Source organism: Alosa pseudoharengus, unplaced genomic scaffold (assembly GCF_046254945.1).
Source record: "Alosa pseudoharengus isolate Yale_2024_CS ecotype anadromous, Long Island Sound unplaced genomic scaffold, YU_APseudo_1.1 YU_APseudo_1.1_scf_6, whole genome shotgun sequence".
NCBI lineage: Eukaryota > Metazoa > Chordata > Actinopteri > Clupeiformes > Clupeidae > Alosa > Alosa pseudoharengus.
The window spans coordinates 39,316,433-39,333,133 of NW_027468848.1; the positions used below are offsets into that span (position 1 = coordinate 39,316,433).

Consider the following 16,701-nt stretch of genomic DNA (forward strand, 5'->3'; position numbering starts at 1 on the left):
CTTGTCCTGTTTGAAAATGGACTCCATTGTTCTAATTTGTTTGAGGAAAAGAAGTAGACAGAAGAGAGGAGGAGGAGGAGGGGGGGGGGGGTCACGCAAATTCAAACATCTTCCTCCGGGCCATGTCTGAGATAAACGTCTTCTTACGGATCTCCTTTCCAGCCGACTTCCTGAGTCACACAAGTGCCCTGCATAGGCAGTATGAGACGGAGCAGCGGACTACAAAGCCCTGATACAACACACTGCTATATCCAGCCACAAAGCTGCAGCCTGCTGGTCTCACTGTCTGTTTTACATTGCGGCATCCATTTAATCAGACCGAATGACTTTGAGTACAGACCGGCAGACACAAAGGACAAAGGGAGCTACGTGTATCTACTCGTTCACTAAAAGACATGCATTATTCTACCTACTAGACGTAAAAAAGAACATATCTTTGGCTTACTTTGCTATTCTCAAATGCAGATAAATTTCTATAGCTTATTGTCAGAAAGCCTTAGATTAATAACCAACCACAGCTGTGGCCTGAGCTATTTAGTTTCCTCGCTAATGCGGCATATTTAAAATTCTACCGAGAGGAGATCTGCTATCCATTAGGATGGTTGCCACATTCTGGAATACATTAGTCTACTCACCGGACCATAGTTTTGAGAAACCAGGGTCTGTGTCCAATGGAGGCCACAGCTTCGTCCATCAGAGGGTGCATCTTGATGAAATTCAGAGTGTCATCAGGAAACTCATTGGACACCTTGTACCTCTCCATCACCGGCGTGCCAGCACAAAAGCCAGGTCTGAAAGCCCCAAAACAGAAGGAAAAATGGTTAGGAAGGAAAGCGTCTCAAGTCCGGTAAATTTACATCTTTTTTACATTTACATGTAGTCATTTAGCAGACGCTTCTATCCAAATACAAAAGGTATATGACAGCAAAGCAAATCATTTGAACGGCAGGGCAGGCATACATGAAACCATTAAGATTACACTCAATTCACCAGACCGAGACCAGGCTCCTGTCTCTCCAGTCGACTGCAACCTTTTCAAAGAATTAAAAATGTAATAAAAAGATTCGCTACACCAGCTCTGTGCTTTAGCTCTTATTAACACCTGACCCTCATTCACACAAACATGTAATTGGTGCTAATGGCTGGGCGCTGATATCCTGTTGCTCTCGGCATCAGAGGGAGACATATGGAGAGGAGCGTGCGGTGGGCACACTAGAGCGATGCCACGCACTGCGCTTCCTTAAATGGCTGTTTTCAGGATGTAAAAACGTGGGAGCATCACTTATGAGATAATTAGTGGGGGGGTGGGGGCGATGCAGGGGACGGCTGCCGAGATTGATCAGGGGTGGCGTACTGCATTTGTAAAATTAGTCTGCCATCTGGAGCAGAGAGCGCGCGCTTTCCTTTGCTGATCTGTGTGGGTGGTGTTCTGTGTGTGTGTGTGTGTGTGTGTGTGTGTGTGTGTGTGTGTGTGTTTTGGGGGAGGCTGGCGATGGGGAGTGTGTGAAGAGGCCGTTCTTGCTTATGCGTACCTGGGCTTGGGCACCTTCTCCTCAGGGACAGGGGTCCAGGTGGAGTCGGGGGACTTCTGCTCTTTAAAGCGGCCTGAGAAGGCCGCCGCCACATCTGCCATGTCGTACACACACACAGCCGAGCCAGGGATGCTAGAGAGAACACACACACACACACACACACATATGACAGAAGAGGCTTTAATTCTGTTAGTTCAATGCCTAACTGTTTGCTAACACCAGTGCTCTGTCTGTGTGTGTGTCTGTTGTGCTGGTGCTAACAGGTGCCCCACCAGCTGCACTGTCGGAGTGGAGTGGATGTGCACAGAGGCAGGTCTGTGACGCTGCACACAAACACTCCTCTCACAGCCCAGCCTCCAGCCCTCATCCACCTTCTCTCCTTTCACCTCTCATTTCATCTAACCTCATCCTCCGTTTCCTTCTCTCTCACCCCCTGCTTTTGCTTCCTGTCCCTCTTGCTTTCTTTCTTCCTTCTCTGTGTTTCTCGCTCTCTCCCTCTCTCCCTCTCTCTCTCTCTCTCTCTCTCTCTCTCTCTCTTCACCATTCCAGCTGCACTGAGTAAATTGATGAGGCCTGCACAGGGACCCTCCTATATGAGCCCACAGACGTGCCATTCTGCACTAAATCAGTTCAATCAGCCCGCCAGCCGACACACTCCATTGCTGCCAGACACAAGTCATGTTGTCAGGATGACTCTGCACCGGCCCACAGTCAAACGGACCGGCCACAGCTGCTGTGGTTCTCATAACGACCCCCCCCCCATCACACACACACACACACACACACACACACACACACACACACACCCCGCTCCTGATGAAGAGAATCACCCTTATTGAAATTCCCGTGGAAAAATTGGAATCCGCTTGACTGATTTTAATGCCTATTAACCAGGCTCAATTGCACTGTCACAAGCAATTGTCTTATCTCCTTAAAGCTCCATAAAAGGAGAGGACGGCAGTGTATGGCTGCTCTTCCTGCTCCGTTAATTATAATTAAAATAAAAATGAGCTTTAACACACACAAGCACTCATTCCCACAGCAGTAACGCAGAGCACAGAGGCTGAGGGAAAGGGAAAGAGAGAGACAAATGTATTCTAGCTTACACACAGAGCTAAAGACTAGAGCAAGCGGAGAATACACCCCCACACACATCAAAACACATACTCACAGACGTATACATCAACATACACATCAATACAGTCAGTGTACTACTCGTACACAAATTGGCATCCTCTATACGCACAACCCGTCCAACACAAGCACAGAGCACGGCAAAGGATGGCCCCCATTCCTAACCTGTTGTATGGAGTAGAGAAGGTTGCCATGACAACGTCACGCCCGCTGACGTGGATGACATTGGTGACGGCCTGTAGGATGTTGAAATAAAAGTGTGAATCCCCGGGGATGGAGCAGTTGAGTCGCGTCTTCAGGAAAGACGTCCATTGCTTCTCCAGCACGCGCTGAGAGCCGCCGCGGTCATTCTTACAGACCCTTGCCACGCGGGGAAACACCACCTAGGGGGGAGGTTGGGGGAGAGCAGACACATTTGCATCACTGTATTTTACTTACATTAAATTCAACTCTCACTCACACTCATGTCTTAACACATTATTTGCAGTTATCCATCGTGCTAACAAGTGACATTTTAATTCAACTGAAGTGGAAGTATTCCTGATGAATACAAAACATTCTTTTTGTTTTTATCCTGTTGCCATACAGCTGGTAGAACGTCTTTGCTGACCCTATGTGTGTATGAGAGCTGTGTTGACATCAAATTATACTGATAGCAGTTTAAGCCAAAGCAGGCATGGCCCCTGTAATGGAGTTACACAGCAGTCGTACCAAAGAGCAGTCAGTAATGATGGGGCACGCACCCCTCCTGTCTGTCTGCGTAATGTAACTGTACTCCCATAATGTGCACTCAGAGCGCTGGGCTCTCCTTGAGCTTTAAAAGCACATTAACCTTGAGAGCCATATGAGGATACCGTGCTATTTACTCTTTTCATTTGCATTGCTGCTCTTCTACCTGATTCCTTGGTACTGAAAAGGCTTAACACCTACAAGAAAGACCGAATACCAGGGAGCCAGAAAAGTGGGGTGATCAGGGACATATTTAGCTTTCCAATTGAGAATCCAGACAGCTTCGGGGTCTTTTAGACTAATTTTAGCAGCCACATCCTGACTCTATTTTTTTCTGTTTTGAAAAGGGGTTGCCAATTTATGTCTTCCTGGCCAACCTTTCAGACATTTGATACACCCACTTCCTGTTTGCTTTCCCAAGAGTATCCTGCTTCTGGGCTTAAGTAGGAAGTAGGAAGTGACTCTACCCTGAATCAGAGTGTTGCGAGCCAACAGAAGTCTGGCGAACCGTACCTTTCCCATGCTGTTGTACTCCATAGCAATTTCTCTGAAGAAGAAGTAGATGAAGTCCCCATAATCCACAGCCTGGACGAAGTAGGGCTCTGTAGAGAGGTGACAGCTGGGTCACAACTGATACAATTGCACTGCACAGCTCACATTTGATTCAAATAGCGCCCTTTTACACAAAGTTTGTTTACTGTTGGTTAGTTAAAAAGCTAGTAATTTACTGCTTTAGGGTTATTCACACTGCCTATTTTTTTTGCCTACACGGTTCACAACACCAAAAACAAATTGGCCCAGAACTTAATTCACATTCAGATGAAATCGGCCCACTGTTTAGATGTGAGCATCCTGCCCACATGGGTGAGAACAATCGAAACGGAAACATTTTCAATATATCGGTGAGTTGGAAAGAGAAACAGATGAAACTGGAGACAAAATAAAGGCTCTCGTGTGTTAAGCACTGCAGAAGATGCCAGCATGTGGCTGAGGGGACGGCTTCCTTGGCCTTCAGTTGCAGTGGACCTGTGCTTTACTCTGTGTGCATGAAAGCTAGGGTGTGAGCCAAGGCCTATTGTTGCTGCGAGAGAGATTCCCTACATGTTGGTGCATCTTGTTTGCTGTGTACTTGCCTTTACATTTCTAATCAAGTCGTTTAAATGTGAAACATGTCTGTCTTGCCTCATACATATTGGCTACACATAACATCATATCTGCACTTGTGCTTCCATCTGGATCCTTGCCATAAAATGTCCTTCCCCTGAGCCCTCTAGACTGTTGATCAATGACTTGATTTACTGATATGAAATATGTGCTATTACAGAATATATATGTGTGTGTGTGTGTATTGTGTGTGTCAGTCTGTGTGTACTGTATGTGTCTCTGTGTGTCTGAATGTATATGTGTGTGTGTTTCTGTATGTATATCTGTATGTGTGTGTGTGTGTGTGTGCGCAAGTGCAGGCATCCCCGTTGCTCACCTTTCAGCCATTTGGAGTCATGTTTGACAGTGCGCAGTGTTGGACTGTCTCCCAGGCTACGATAGATGACAGCGTCGATGGCCAGAAAGTCCGTTACTGTGGCCGAGTAAAGCTTTCCATCTGCATGGGATGGAGAGAAATGAAAACCAGCTCACCACATCAACCAGCGCTCGGAGCACACACACCACACTCATCAGATGTTCCAAAGCTGAGTGATCATGTAGAGTACACACACACACTCACATCTTCCAAAGCACAGGGATTGTGTATATGAGAGAGGCTGTCTCAAGCCAAAACGCAAAATATGGGGTTGCACACCAGGCTTGCTAAAGAAACCAGCTTCAGCAACTAGGCCCCTCTCAGTGGAAACAGAACATTTCTGTCTGGTGATTCCTCCTCTAGGTCTTTGCCTCTCATTCTTTGTGGGACTGATAATCAAATGGCAAACCCCAAGACCCTAGAGTTGAGCACACCTGCTCCCACGTACATCTACTTGTATTCAAAGGGCCATCTCAATAAATAAGCGAAAATGCAGAGCAGTGCTTGAGTGCTTTGCTGAGTGAGAGCAAGTGGGGGCCCCTGTGAGAAGGAGTGGATAGACTGGAAGAGCTCCTCCCATGGCTCCAGCAAAACACTGTGACTCACACGGCTTTTCCATCTCCCATTTATTTTTGCGGCCCATATTTTGGGAAAAACTGTGACAATGTGTGTATGTTTGTGTGGGACTGTGTGTGTGAGTGTGTGAATGTGTTTTGTCAGCCATCTACACTTCCACAATAGCTTCATGTGTTAGGCAATCGTATCTGCTGTCCAAAGTGGGCAGAGTATTCCCCGAGGCAAGGAATGGCCCGACTGTTCCTCACAACAGCAGCAACTCAGTCTGACCCTTCAGCCCTCTGGCCCTGTCTGCCGTCTCCAAGTTTAGCCGGTGACGTCCTGGATACTGGTGCCCAAGGAATGCAAACCATGGATTTCCAAAGACTGTGGTGTCACACAGTTACATCTGTTAATCGGGCTTGAAGCAAAGTTTGAGGTCTACACCACCATGAAGAATGGCACTGACAGGGTCAAGTTAACAAACACTTCAAATCCTGTACAATTTGAACACCTTCAGGACACGCAACCCTCTAGGGTAAGCGGAACATGAGACTGACAGCTAAACCTCAAGAGAGATCATTGATAGACGAAGTTTTCAGTTTGTGCATTGGCACATCTTTTCTTATTGGCATGGGACATTATGGTTTGTTGGCACGGGCAGTGACTCACCAGCAAACAAGGCAACGTTGGCATGCTTGGCATCATAAGGGCAGCGTGCCATCCCACTAATCTCCTCCCCAAGGACATCCAGTGCATCCATCTAGAGAGAGGGAGAGAGAAAGAAGAGATTTAAACACACTATTTGGGCTTATGGTCTGTTATGAAGCAAGGAATTATGGGACTTGAAAATAAATTATGTTCCATTTTAAAACAGCAAAGAAAAAGCATGTTAAACCATGTTGACATGCACTTCATCAATCAATGTGAGAAACAACTCTTGTTATTGGTCAAGAGGAGACATAGCCATAAATATATTATCTTAAAGGTCATCTGTACCTCAAGTACCCCAGCCTGGGGTGCCCAAACAAATCAGCAGCACAAATAACATATCTAGCATAAATAATCACTAATCACCGCTTTCTGCTGCTGAGAAAGGCTTGCTTTTGTTAGTTAGTTACTTAATCCCTTTAAAACAGATAGCATCACCTTCTGCTCAACATTTTTTTTACCCTAAAAAAACATTTTTTCTAAGAGTCTATGAACCTTGTGTGGTTTCCGACATGACCAGTCAATTTGGGTGTGAAATGAATGCTGTGGCATTGTTGCTGGACTGCACTGAAGTCCAAGAGCCTCCCAGCCTGGACCCTTTTCTGGGAGGTCGCAACACAGGGTCATTATATTCAGAGGGAGTTATTTTAAGGTTTGTATTTATTTTCTTCTCTGCGTTGACAAAGACCACTGCTTGCCAAGAAGTACATGTGCTTGCACCACCCTTTCTGGCTTCTAAACAGGTCATTTTGTCTTCTATTTCCACTGCCACGGAAACAGTTCTCATCTGCCCATAACAAAGGTCACGCACAGCTTCTGAATGCTCTTCAACATGCAAAGCAAAAAGGACCCACCTCAGCATTGTATCATATAGTACAATTATGCATTTTTATGCATTGTGATATTACGCATTAGTGCATTTGAAAAGAATAATTCTTACATTATTTATTACATATAGTATATCAGTAACACATTATGATGACTATCTACGGTGTCATATCATGGGGAGAGAGTGCAGTAAACTGCAGGCGGCAGCCTGAACATGAGGTCAGTCTGTAACAGCTCTGGAGTTGGACATGATGGTGCTCCTCTGTCCTGCTGTTAGGGACGGAGCACATCTTGCTGTTCATTTCACCACGGTGATGACCCCTGACCCCCTCTCCCACCCTCACTGGTCTGGCTCCCTGTCATGTGTCTATTCTTCAGCAGAATGGGAGGAAAGAGACGCTCTCACACAATCAGGAGATGTATGAGGCTGAGCCAGCGTCCCAGCTTCCCTGCCAGAGACACTCCCCTGCTCGGCTCCATCCTGGGCTGAACCCCTCAGACGTCTGCACTGACTCAAAGCTTTCTGAACTACACTGGACTTGGGACTGGACTGGACGTGGAGGATTTGGGGGACACTTTCCATTTCGCCAGACAAAGGGTCTGATCATGTGATTGGATACATCCAAGAGCCTATGCACAAACAATCAGTAATAATCTCACATTAGTACACAAACTCACACACACACACACACGTGCACGCACAAGCACATGCACACACATTTCAAGTGTGTTTAAAACCACAGTAATGTTGCAAAGGGCAGATCCAGAAGGAACCTATGTCTTCGCAGCCTTTCCAAATGTGACTAGCACTCACACACACATATGCACATGCAATTATACCCTCCACCCAGCAACAGGTGATGTAATTCATACCATCTGTATATGTAGTGGGGTGGGGTAGTAATGCACAAAGCCCTGCATGGCTCAAGGGAGCTTGCCCCCAAGCTACCAAGGCTGTCTGTATCTACTGTGTTTATATGTGGCAGAGTGTGTGGATGAGTGTGTGTGTGTCTCTGTACGAGCATATGTTGTGTGTGTCTGTCTTCATGTGCCTAAGCTTGTATTTGTGTATGTGGTTATGAAAGTTTCTGTCATGGTTGTGTGTGTGTTTGTCTGAAACTTCTGTGTGTGTGTGTGTGTGTGTGTGTGTGTGTGTGTGTGTGTGTGAGTGAGTGAAAGAGAGTGTGTGTGTGTGTGTGTGTGTGTGTGTGTGTGTGTGTGTATGCAAAGCCCTCAAGGGGAAACTCATGTGCCTGCGGTGAACTGAGGCCTTCTGGCCACAGATGGTGTGTGTGCGTGTGTGCGCGTGTGTGTGTGTGTGTACGCATGTGTGTGTGCGTGTGTTTGTGTGTGTGTCCGTGTGTGTGTCGAGTATGAGGGGTGTTGCTTGCTGCCGACAGGAACATTTGTGCGCCTCTCTGCAGCAGTGCTGATTAATGCTGGGCAGGGGCTCAGCCTGCTGGCCACAGAAGCACCCCCCTGCCCTCCTCTGAGGAATGGAGGGATCCAGGGTGTGGCACAGGAGGAGCACAATGGACGAGCAGGAAGAGACACAAAAGGCTGGACGCTACACTGCACTAGCCAAGTGTGCCGGAAAGAGCCGGACAAAGAGAAGGACAGAGATAAAGAGTAGCCTCAGATGGATGGAGCGAGAACTGGGACACTGGCCAGAGGGAAACACAGGTGGACGAATAAAAACATTGACTATGAAATGAAAAGAGAGAAACGATAAAAACATTGACTATGAAATGAAAAGATGGAAGCGATGCAGGTGATGTTGAGGAAGGCAGGTGTTGCCTGGGGAGAGAGAGCAGCGCTGGAACAGACGGATGAGGACGGAGCACATGTTCTTCCTCCTCCCGTCAGGTGAGGCTGCTGCTGCTACTGCCCCTGGGTGTGACGGCGTCCTGGGGGACAGTGAGGTGGAGGAGGCCGCTGGGAATGAACTGCTGGTGAATGGGGTCTCCAAGGTGGACCGCAGGGCTATTTTTACTAACCCGCCCGTCTCACTTCATGCTCCAGAGGGCTGGGCTCTGCTCTTCCCCCCTTTGTGCTGGAGAGACATGGCTCTGCACAGAAATCTAGCCACAATAATGATGCTCTTGATTCTTCCTCGCTTTTTATTTTATGAGAATGATTACTGGCTGAGTTATCTCTATATATGAATGCAAGGTGCATGCTAAGGTTTTATTCACAAACATTATATTGGGGAAAGAAAGGTGACTTTCTTTAGAATAACTACATATCTAAATAACCTCTCAGACCTCCAAACAGGATGTCTCAGTTAATCTTTGAAAGTCTTCCATTATCTCACATCACAAACATCACATATCAAACACTCCCAATGGTCACATTAGAATGGAAGATGAATGAGGAAGAATATGAGGGAAGAGAAAAGCCCTGACATTGAAAAAGGAGAATTACCTCTTTTTGCAGAAAAGCTTGTCTCCCCAGAAATCAAGCATGTGTCAAAGGATTTCTTCCACACAATGGCAGTATCGGTCTGCCCCCCCAACCCCCCCCCCCCCCCAACATACACAGAACTAGGCCTCTTATTTCCTCCCTGTTGAGTTTTCAAAACCACAGCAAAGGCCTGTCATGAGAGAAAACATTCCCATCCTTCCTCAGAAACATCAGGACAGGCCCCTCTGTTAATTGGGCCTGTGTGCTTGCCTGACCTGGGCTGAGCGCTGTGTTTGGAGAGAAAACATTGGCGGCGCACCTGCAGGCTCAATCAAGCATGGAGCAGCTGACAAGTCGATCCATCAGTGCTCGTCACTGGAGCTGCGCTTCTTTCTTTAGGACACGGTGTGTAACGGCGCACACTGTTTGTGTTCCGCATGTTTCACACATCCCAGAATGAGACGGGTCAACTATGAAGTTATGTCTCTGTGTGTTTGTGTCTGTGTATGTGTGTGTGTGTGTGTGTGTGTGTGTGTGTGTGTTGGAAACAGGCGTTGGGTTGGAAAGCTGAGCATTCACATCAGGTGGAGATGATGTGTGTGTGTGTGTGTGTGTGTGTGTGTGTGTGTTTGTATGCATGTATGTATGTATGTTTGTGTGTGTGTGTGTGTGTGTTTACCGTGTAGGTGCGACAGGCAGGGTTGAATGCATTGGTTCCGCACACAAACAGCGTGTCCTCGTTCTGCTGCAGGAGCACCTTGATGAAATTGTGGCATTCATCCTTTGAAGCAGAAAGAAAGAAAGCCACTTAGTCTTCTTCAGAGATTTTACGCACAGCATTTTTGAATGACGGTGACTCTATAAAAACACTTGGCTACAGTTTCAGATATGTTTACCACCTCCCATGCTTGATGATAATCTACAGTAAATTTGGAAAGTCATCGCATAACCTTGTTTCATCTTCGTTATAAATATCATCAGACAATTGGTATTGAACAGAAGAAAGTTGACACATTCAAAAGCACTATGCTCTTGTGTGAGAGCCGAGGCTGGTCGTAAACAAACAGTGTACAGCCTGCATGTGCTCCCTAATCCCCAAAAGATTACCCTAGTTCTCCCCTCCCCCAACACCCCCGATGGCAACACCTCCTTACTATTCTACGCATCCATTACGTGTTTACATTCCCACAATGCATTACACCACTGCAGTAAGGTTAGAGTGCTTTCAATTTTTAAGCATGTTATTTCCATGGGCAGAAAATAATCTCTCCTCTAAATAATTAAATCATTCCTGAATAGGAAGCAGTACACACTAAAATGAAATTGTCACCTTTTCAAAATGGCAAAGCTATGTTGAAACATGGCAGATGTCACAGTGAATTAAAAACAAACTTCCCAGAATACCTTGTGCTTCCCTTTCATCCGACAGGTGTCCACGTCCGCCTGCCTGGACTTCCAGGTCAGCTTCTGTGGGGAGGAGATGGATGCTGGATCAATATGGATGTGCTGTACGGGCCCAGCTCCAGCTCCCCACAGCCCCCTCAAATGTCATCACAAGCTCCCCAACCTCAAAGCTCAGCCATTTAACTGCCATTCACCAGTGTGTGTGTGTGTGTGTGTGTGTTCTGCCTCTCACATTGTGTACAACAGGAGCACACACACATGTTACATGTTCCATGATAACTCTACTTCTCTGTATGCATGTTGAACTCTGTTCATCTGTGTATGACGTGTTGGTGCAGTTGTAATGTTTACACATATCTATGTTTATTCACAGGCAGGCTTCAAACACTGGCATGCTACAGGAATAGATCATAAATCTACTTGCACTGGTGTATGATAATATACTCTCTGGGCAGACGTCCCAGGTAAGGATTAAGGCCCAGGACTGAAGAGTATTCTGAATGGGGAACGCTCATTGACAAAAGCACTCATATCAGACAGGACTGGATTTCATTTCAATCCAACATATCTTCATGCTTTCAGGATGTCTGTTTTTCAAGCTCCTTTATCTTATTATTTCTGTTATCATTCATAATTCATGGCTTTTCTTCAGAAAGCGGGGAGCTCACACAGTGAGCTTTATTCATGTCGACATGTGTCAGAGAGATTGAATTACGTTGCATTACTGATCATGCCATGCCACTGGTGCCATTTCCACAGCAAATATGTGTACTGAAGTGGTGTAGGGCCTGGGCAGCGTTCGCTGCGTCAGTGATTTCTGATGCTTAATCTGCGTGTCCTTCCTGTTGTCCGTCTCCTCGTCCGCTCTCGATTGTCCTCTGCAGAGGCAGGACAGGACAGGACAGGAAACGGAAGGCTGAGGGCCGGTTACATATCCAGTAGCCTACGCATAAATCTCCAGCCTCTTTCTCTGTTGTGCTTTTGAAGGAAGATGACGCATGGCGCTTGAGTCCTGATAGGATGATGAGCTTAGCAGGGTCACTGTGCAATGTGTCTGCGGCCAGATCTTACTGGATAGAGGGTGGGGCTCGTGTGTGTGTGTGTCTGGGGGGGTGGGGGTTGTGTGGCTTCCAGGTAATCAGAGGAGATGGCGGATCACGAGCGTATGGGGGAAGGGGGAGGCGTAGGTAGGGGCGGACGTGAGCACTCACCTTGCTGAAAAAGATCTCTTCGCTGTTGGCTGTGTCGATGTCCACTGTGTATATGTGATCCCTGCAGGAGACACACCAGAGACAGAATGGGCTTTGTTAGGTGCCGTGCGGTCCTCAGAATACAAGAGAAAACATAACTGACGTGTTGGGGCTCGTCCAACACAGCCTGCTCTTGACATGCCAGGGGAACGCAACACAGTGCACTGCCACTGCCCGTTAGACAGAAACAGTCAACAAAGGTTTTAAGTGGCCTGGCTTTTGGACAAAGGCATCTTTGTTCTCTGTAAAAGGTTGCTCGGACGGGGGGGGGAGGGGGGGCATTTAGTGCCAAGTCATTCTGCGCTGTTCAGCTCAATTAAGCAGGGTGTTCAAGCACAGGAAATCTATACTAACACTCATTAAAACACAGAGAAGACTCATGTGTTCTAAGTTGTATGCAGGTTTCCTCCTAACATATGGTCCACATAAACTCAAGAGGTTCCAGGCATGTGGGTGCCCCTGAACGCACCAAAGAGAAACATTGTTCACAAACCCCAGTCTGTTTACAGAGGCAGCAACCAGAGCTTGTGCAGAAAAAACAGCTCATTCTTTTATTTGTTTAAGACTGTGACTCGTGTTTTGCTTTTAATCAGTGTGCCTCCGATCCATCGTCGGAACGTTGTTTTAATTAAGGCTCATAACCTGCTCACATCCTCCATGCTTCCATTAGCCAAATTTAATAATGCTGAGGATGAGCAGCAATTTCAGCAATTGAATCCACTTATGTAGGTTTACCCAGGGTCGCACAGGCACACACAGACAACCCAAACACTTCAGAATTATGTTATCAGAGCTGCAGCCAAAATTGGGTAATTAATCAAAATAAGGGAATAGGGAGGGTGAGAGAGAGTGATCCTTACATTTGTGCATCAGCCAATCTCTTGCTGAGCTTTTGTGGCTGTTGCGAATGTAATATTAGCTTAGCTCTTTGTTAATCTGAGTTGGCTAAAATGGAGAAATATGCCATCATGGCTCTATACAGCTACACAGCTAATTAAAACCACGCAGTTCAAATTCAGAGGGTTGCAAAAAGTAGATAGAGTTTCAGAGCTAAAGGCGATTGCATAATGTATCTGTAATATGTCTGCAATGTAGGCTATTCCTAAGTCTCGACTGGATTTTGTGTAAGAGAGGTTCAGCTTACTGCCTCTGGCTGATTCTGATGCTATCACACTACTGGTACTGAGACTACAAACACTTATCAAACTGTGCCAGGCTAATTTAAAAGAATGAGAGAGAAAATGAGAAAAGGAGAAATGACCGCAAGCTTAAATGAGTAAAAAAATCCTTATCCGTAGATTTAGAGCAGAAAGCAACAGAAAGAGTCAGAATAAGAGGCATTTCTATGGTGTGATGGTCCTTGGGTTTTGCCGAGTTGTTTTGAGATATACACTAGATAAGTGTGTTTTGGGTAAGAGCAGTCTCACGTCGCCGAGTTAAAAACCGTGTCAGTAGCTCAAGATGTAGCTCAACTGAATTTGCACAGCACACAGCATGTCTCTGCTCTGTGTCTGTTCACACGCCACTGGGACCTGTGTTTTATTTTCCCCAAACTCAGACAATCCCGCATTCATTCGGAGCGACAACCAGTCCAGAGATAAGATGCGGCCAAGCGATGCATAACACAAACATCCTGACAGAACAATGTTGCACCTGTGCTCGCGTCAGCGCGCCACGCCTCCGCATGCCTGTCCTGACAGCCCAGCGCTAACCCCTCACAGCTCCGGTCAAACTCCCCAGCGCTCGCAATCCGCCTACCGCTGTTACTCTTAGCTCAGAGCTCCCCCTGACCACCCCACCCCACCCCCCAAACTACAACTTTGTTTTGTCCGATTGAACAAATCAGAGCTCTGCTTAAGCAAACAAAGAGGCCTGGGGGCTTCCTCTGGCACCGTGAGCAAATAAACCAGAGTGATACTTTTAGCCCTGCCGTCGCTCCGCATCGTCTGGCCTCCCATCCCCCCGCGAGTCCAGGACCTCCACGCCTGTGTGGCCCGGCTCAGTGGAGCCCCAGGCGGGTACAGAGGCTCCGGCGAGAGGAGGTGAGAGCCAGAGTCTCCACCCGCAGAGTTTGGAGTGTGGGAGGGGAGTCGGGCTTCATGGAGGGGGGGGGGGGGGGGGGCGCGTAGGAGAAGAAGGGGGCTTTGTTGTGAAAGAATGTCGTTTTCATAACACCCCATTTCTTCCGTGGGCAATCTCAGGCCAGTGGCGTCCATCTGGTGGCTCTTTTGTGGGACAATTACTCCTGGGGACGGCAGGGAGGGAGGGCCAGATTAGTATGCAGTCCACACCTACCTGTCACCAAATGGGGGTACCCCCTCCCCGAACCCCAACACTCCCCCACTAACCCTCCTCAAGACTAGATCATGTGTGGGTGAGGGCCCCCCAACTCTGCCACATTGTTTGGCTCCCCCAGACCCAGGCTCTGTGTCCAGTGCAGCCGAGGGAGAGCGAGAGGAGCCCAGCGAGGGATGAATGGCATGATAAGGGCCCGCAGTGGGCACCCGGCCATGGGGGATGCTAATCCTGCCGCTAGCCCCTGTCTCTGCCCTTGTTCCTGCTCTCTCCTCATTCCAAAGAGTACGCTCATTTACATTTTGTATGGGAACCCTTCACAAAAAAGGAATAAACACACACACACACGCACACACACACACACACACACACACACACACACACACACACACACACACACACACACACACACACACACACACACACACACACACACACACACTCACACACACACTCATGCATGCAGGAATACACAAAGTGATAGACAAGTGACACACACAGAGACGCACACAGACACATTGAATGACGCGCACTCACAAAACACCGTTGGGGGGTAGAGGGTGGATAGTGGCCCGAATAGGAGGCACAGGAAATGTAATCCGCATCATTAACGAAGCTTTAACGGGATTTCAGAGCTGACAGAATAATTGCGACTCATGTGGCCTCCGGAGAAAGCGGCCCAAAGCTCCTTCCCCACGGATCTCTCATTTATCTCCACACTCCTTTATTTATCTCTTATTACGCACTGCTCTCTCCCGCCAGCTCTCTCGTGTGTTTGTAAATCTCAGCTCTCCCTCGGCACACGGAGACATCTACCCATGCGCTTGACGAGCATATTCCAACTTCCCCACTTGTCTGTTCACTTATTTTCTATTCACTAGGAATCGGAATTACTAGCCTTCCTTCTAAGGAACACATTAGCACTATTATTTTCAGCAAGGGTGTCATTAGTCTTTGTTATTTGTGATATTATCAGTATTTGACAAGGCTTTTTTATCTCTAGCCCGCCATGCAGAGCTGGATTGTGGGAAATGGTATGGGTGGGTTGCCGTTGCCAGGGCAGAGGAATGCACTGCTGTGCGATGCTGGGGTGAGAGGCAGGCTGGCTCCTGCCTGTTAGCACTAGCTGGCACTGCGGCCTGGGTGTTGCAAGCTGGAGGTTGGCACAGGGGGAGAGCTTAACCCTACTTAAGCCAGCCTGTCTGATCCACCTCTGCCCACTGCTCCTGCCACAGTCTGCCCCACTCGCCACACACTGGCCCAGTCCACTCAGGCATGATGGGAGAGAGAGAGAGAGGGAGAGAGAGAGAGAGAGAGGAAGAGTGGAGGAGAGAGGGAAAGACAACACAGCAGAGGGGGATATATACAAATGAAATGCAACCACAGACGTGGCGACGTCTGTCCATACACTACAGAGCTGAGGAGTCCACATGATCCCCCAACCCATATCATCCCACTCTTTATTAGCAGCCACCAACACCACCCTCCTCCCACCCCACCCCACCCCACCAGCACCAGCCCTGGCTCTGGGGGGATGAAGATGGTGGTCAAATGGATGAGCCACAGCTACCAGCTGCCTGGGTTTCTAAAACTGTCCGTGTGTACAGCATGTATGTGTGTGTGTGTGTGTGTGTGTGTGTGTGTGTGTGTTCACCTGACTCATTTTTGAGAGATTATAACTGCAGCAAATTTGCAGTGGATTCGGTCTCAGGTACACACCGTTTTGACAATAACAGCAACACCCAACTAGGCTGGTAAAATGAATATGAACTACCAAACCTCCAAAACACAGAATTAATACAGGATAACATAACACACAAGGGACATTCTGGAGAAAAGAACCAAAACAAGCCACTACAAACATGACCTAAATTCATAATTAACACAGAGCCAGTTTTTCGGGGATGCAATTAGCATTACAGATGATTAGAGGCACCCTGGATTATAAACGGGCAATATGCTAATGTGGAAGTATTCTCTCTCTCTTTCTTTCTGTCTCTGCTGCACTTAATATGCTGAAGGTTTAACTTTATCCTGGATTATTATTTTCACTATGAAAAATCCTATTTGATACTTACGTTTCTGTCATTCAACTCACAGATACTCTTCATTAAATCAACAAATTGTGGAGACAGCTCATAATTACCATCTACTCTTTGCACAGATGTGAAGAGAATTAAACACTCCCTCTGCAAGCGTGCATACAGCATCCAAATCAGCACCCCTCCAGCCTAAGCTTGCTCCCTCTTATTCAGTGATCTGGACTAAGCTCCATCCTGTATGTCTCCAATAGGCCAAGCCCTCCGCACCCACCCCACCCCCTCCCTATCTCACTGCCCCC

The 16,701-nt window shown here is 47.4% G+C and overlaps 1 protein-coding gene across 4 annotated transcripts in view; it reads right to left on the reverse strand.

Moving 5' to 3' along the window:
• The window catches only part of sema6a (sema domain, transmembrane domain (TM), and cytoplasmic domain, (semaphorin) 6A), a 70,913-nt gene that overhangs the window by 23,052 nt on the left and 31,160 nt on the right, over positions 1–16,701 (reverse strand). For 3 of the 4 annotated variants that reach the window (XM_076271211.1, XM_076271209.1, XM_076271208.1), the window contains exons 4-12: positions 12,027–12,087; positions 10,816–10,878; positions 10,091–10,192; positions 6,142–6,232; positions 4,876–4,995; positions 3,909–3,997; positions 2,832–3,049; positions 1,533–1,664; positions 636–791 (exon numbers count right to left, since the gene is read on the reverse strand). In XM_076271211.1, the coding sequence (XP_076127326.1) occupies positions 636–791; positions 1,533–1,664; positions 2,832–3,049; positions 3,909–3,997; positions 4,876–4,995; positions 6,142–6,232; positions 10,091–10,192; positions 10,816–10,878; positions 12,027–12,087 (1,032 nt within the window). The remainder of the gene's footprint in view (positions 1–635; positions 792–1,532; positions 1,665–2,831; positions 3,050–3,908; positions 3,998–4,875; positions 4,996–6,141; positions 6,233–10,090; positions 10,193–10,815; positions 10,879–12,026; positions 12,088–16,701) is intronic. The other variant, XM_076271210.1, reaches the window with a different exon arrangement.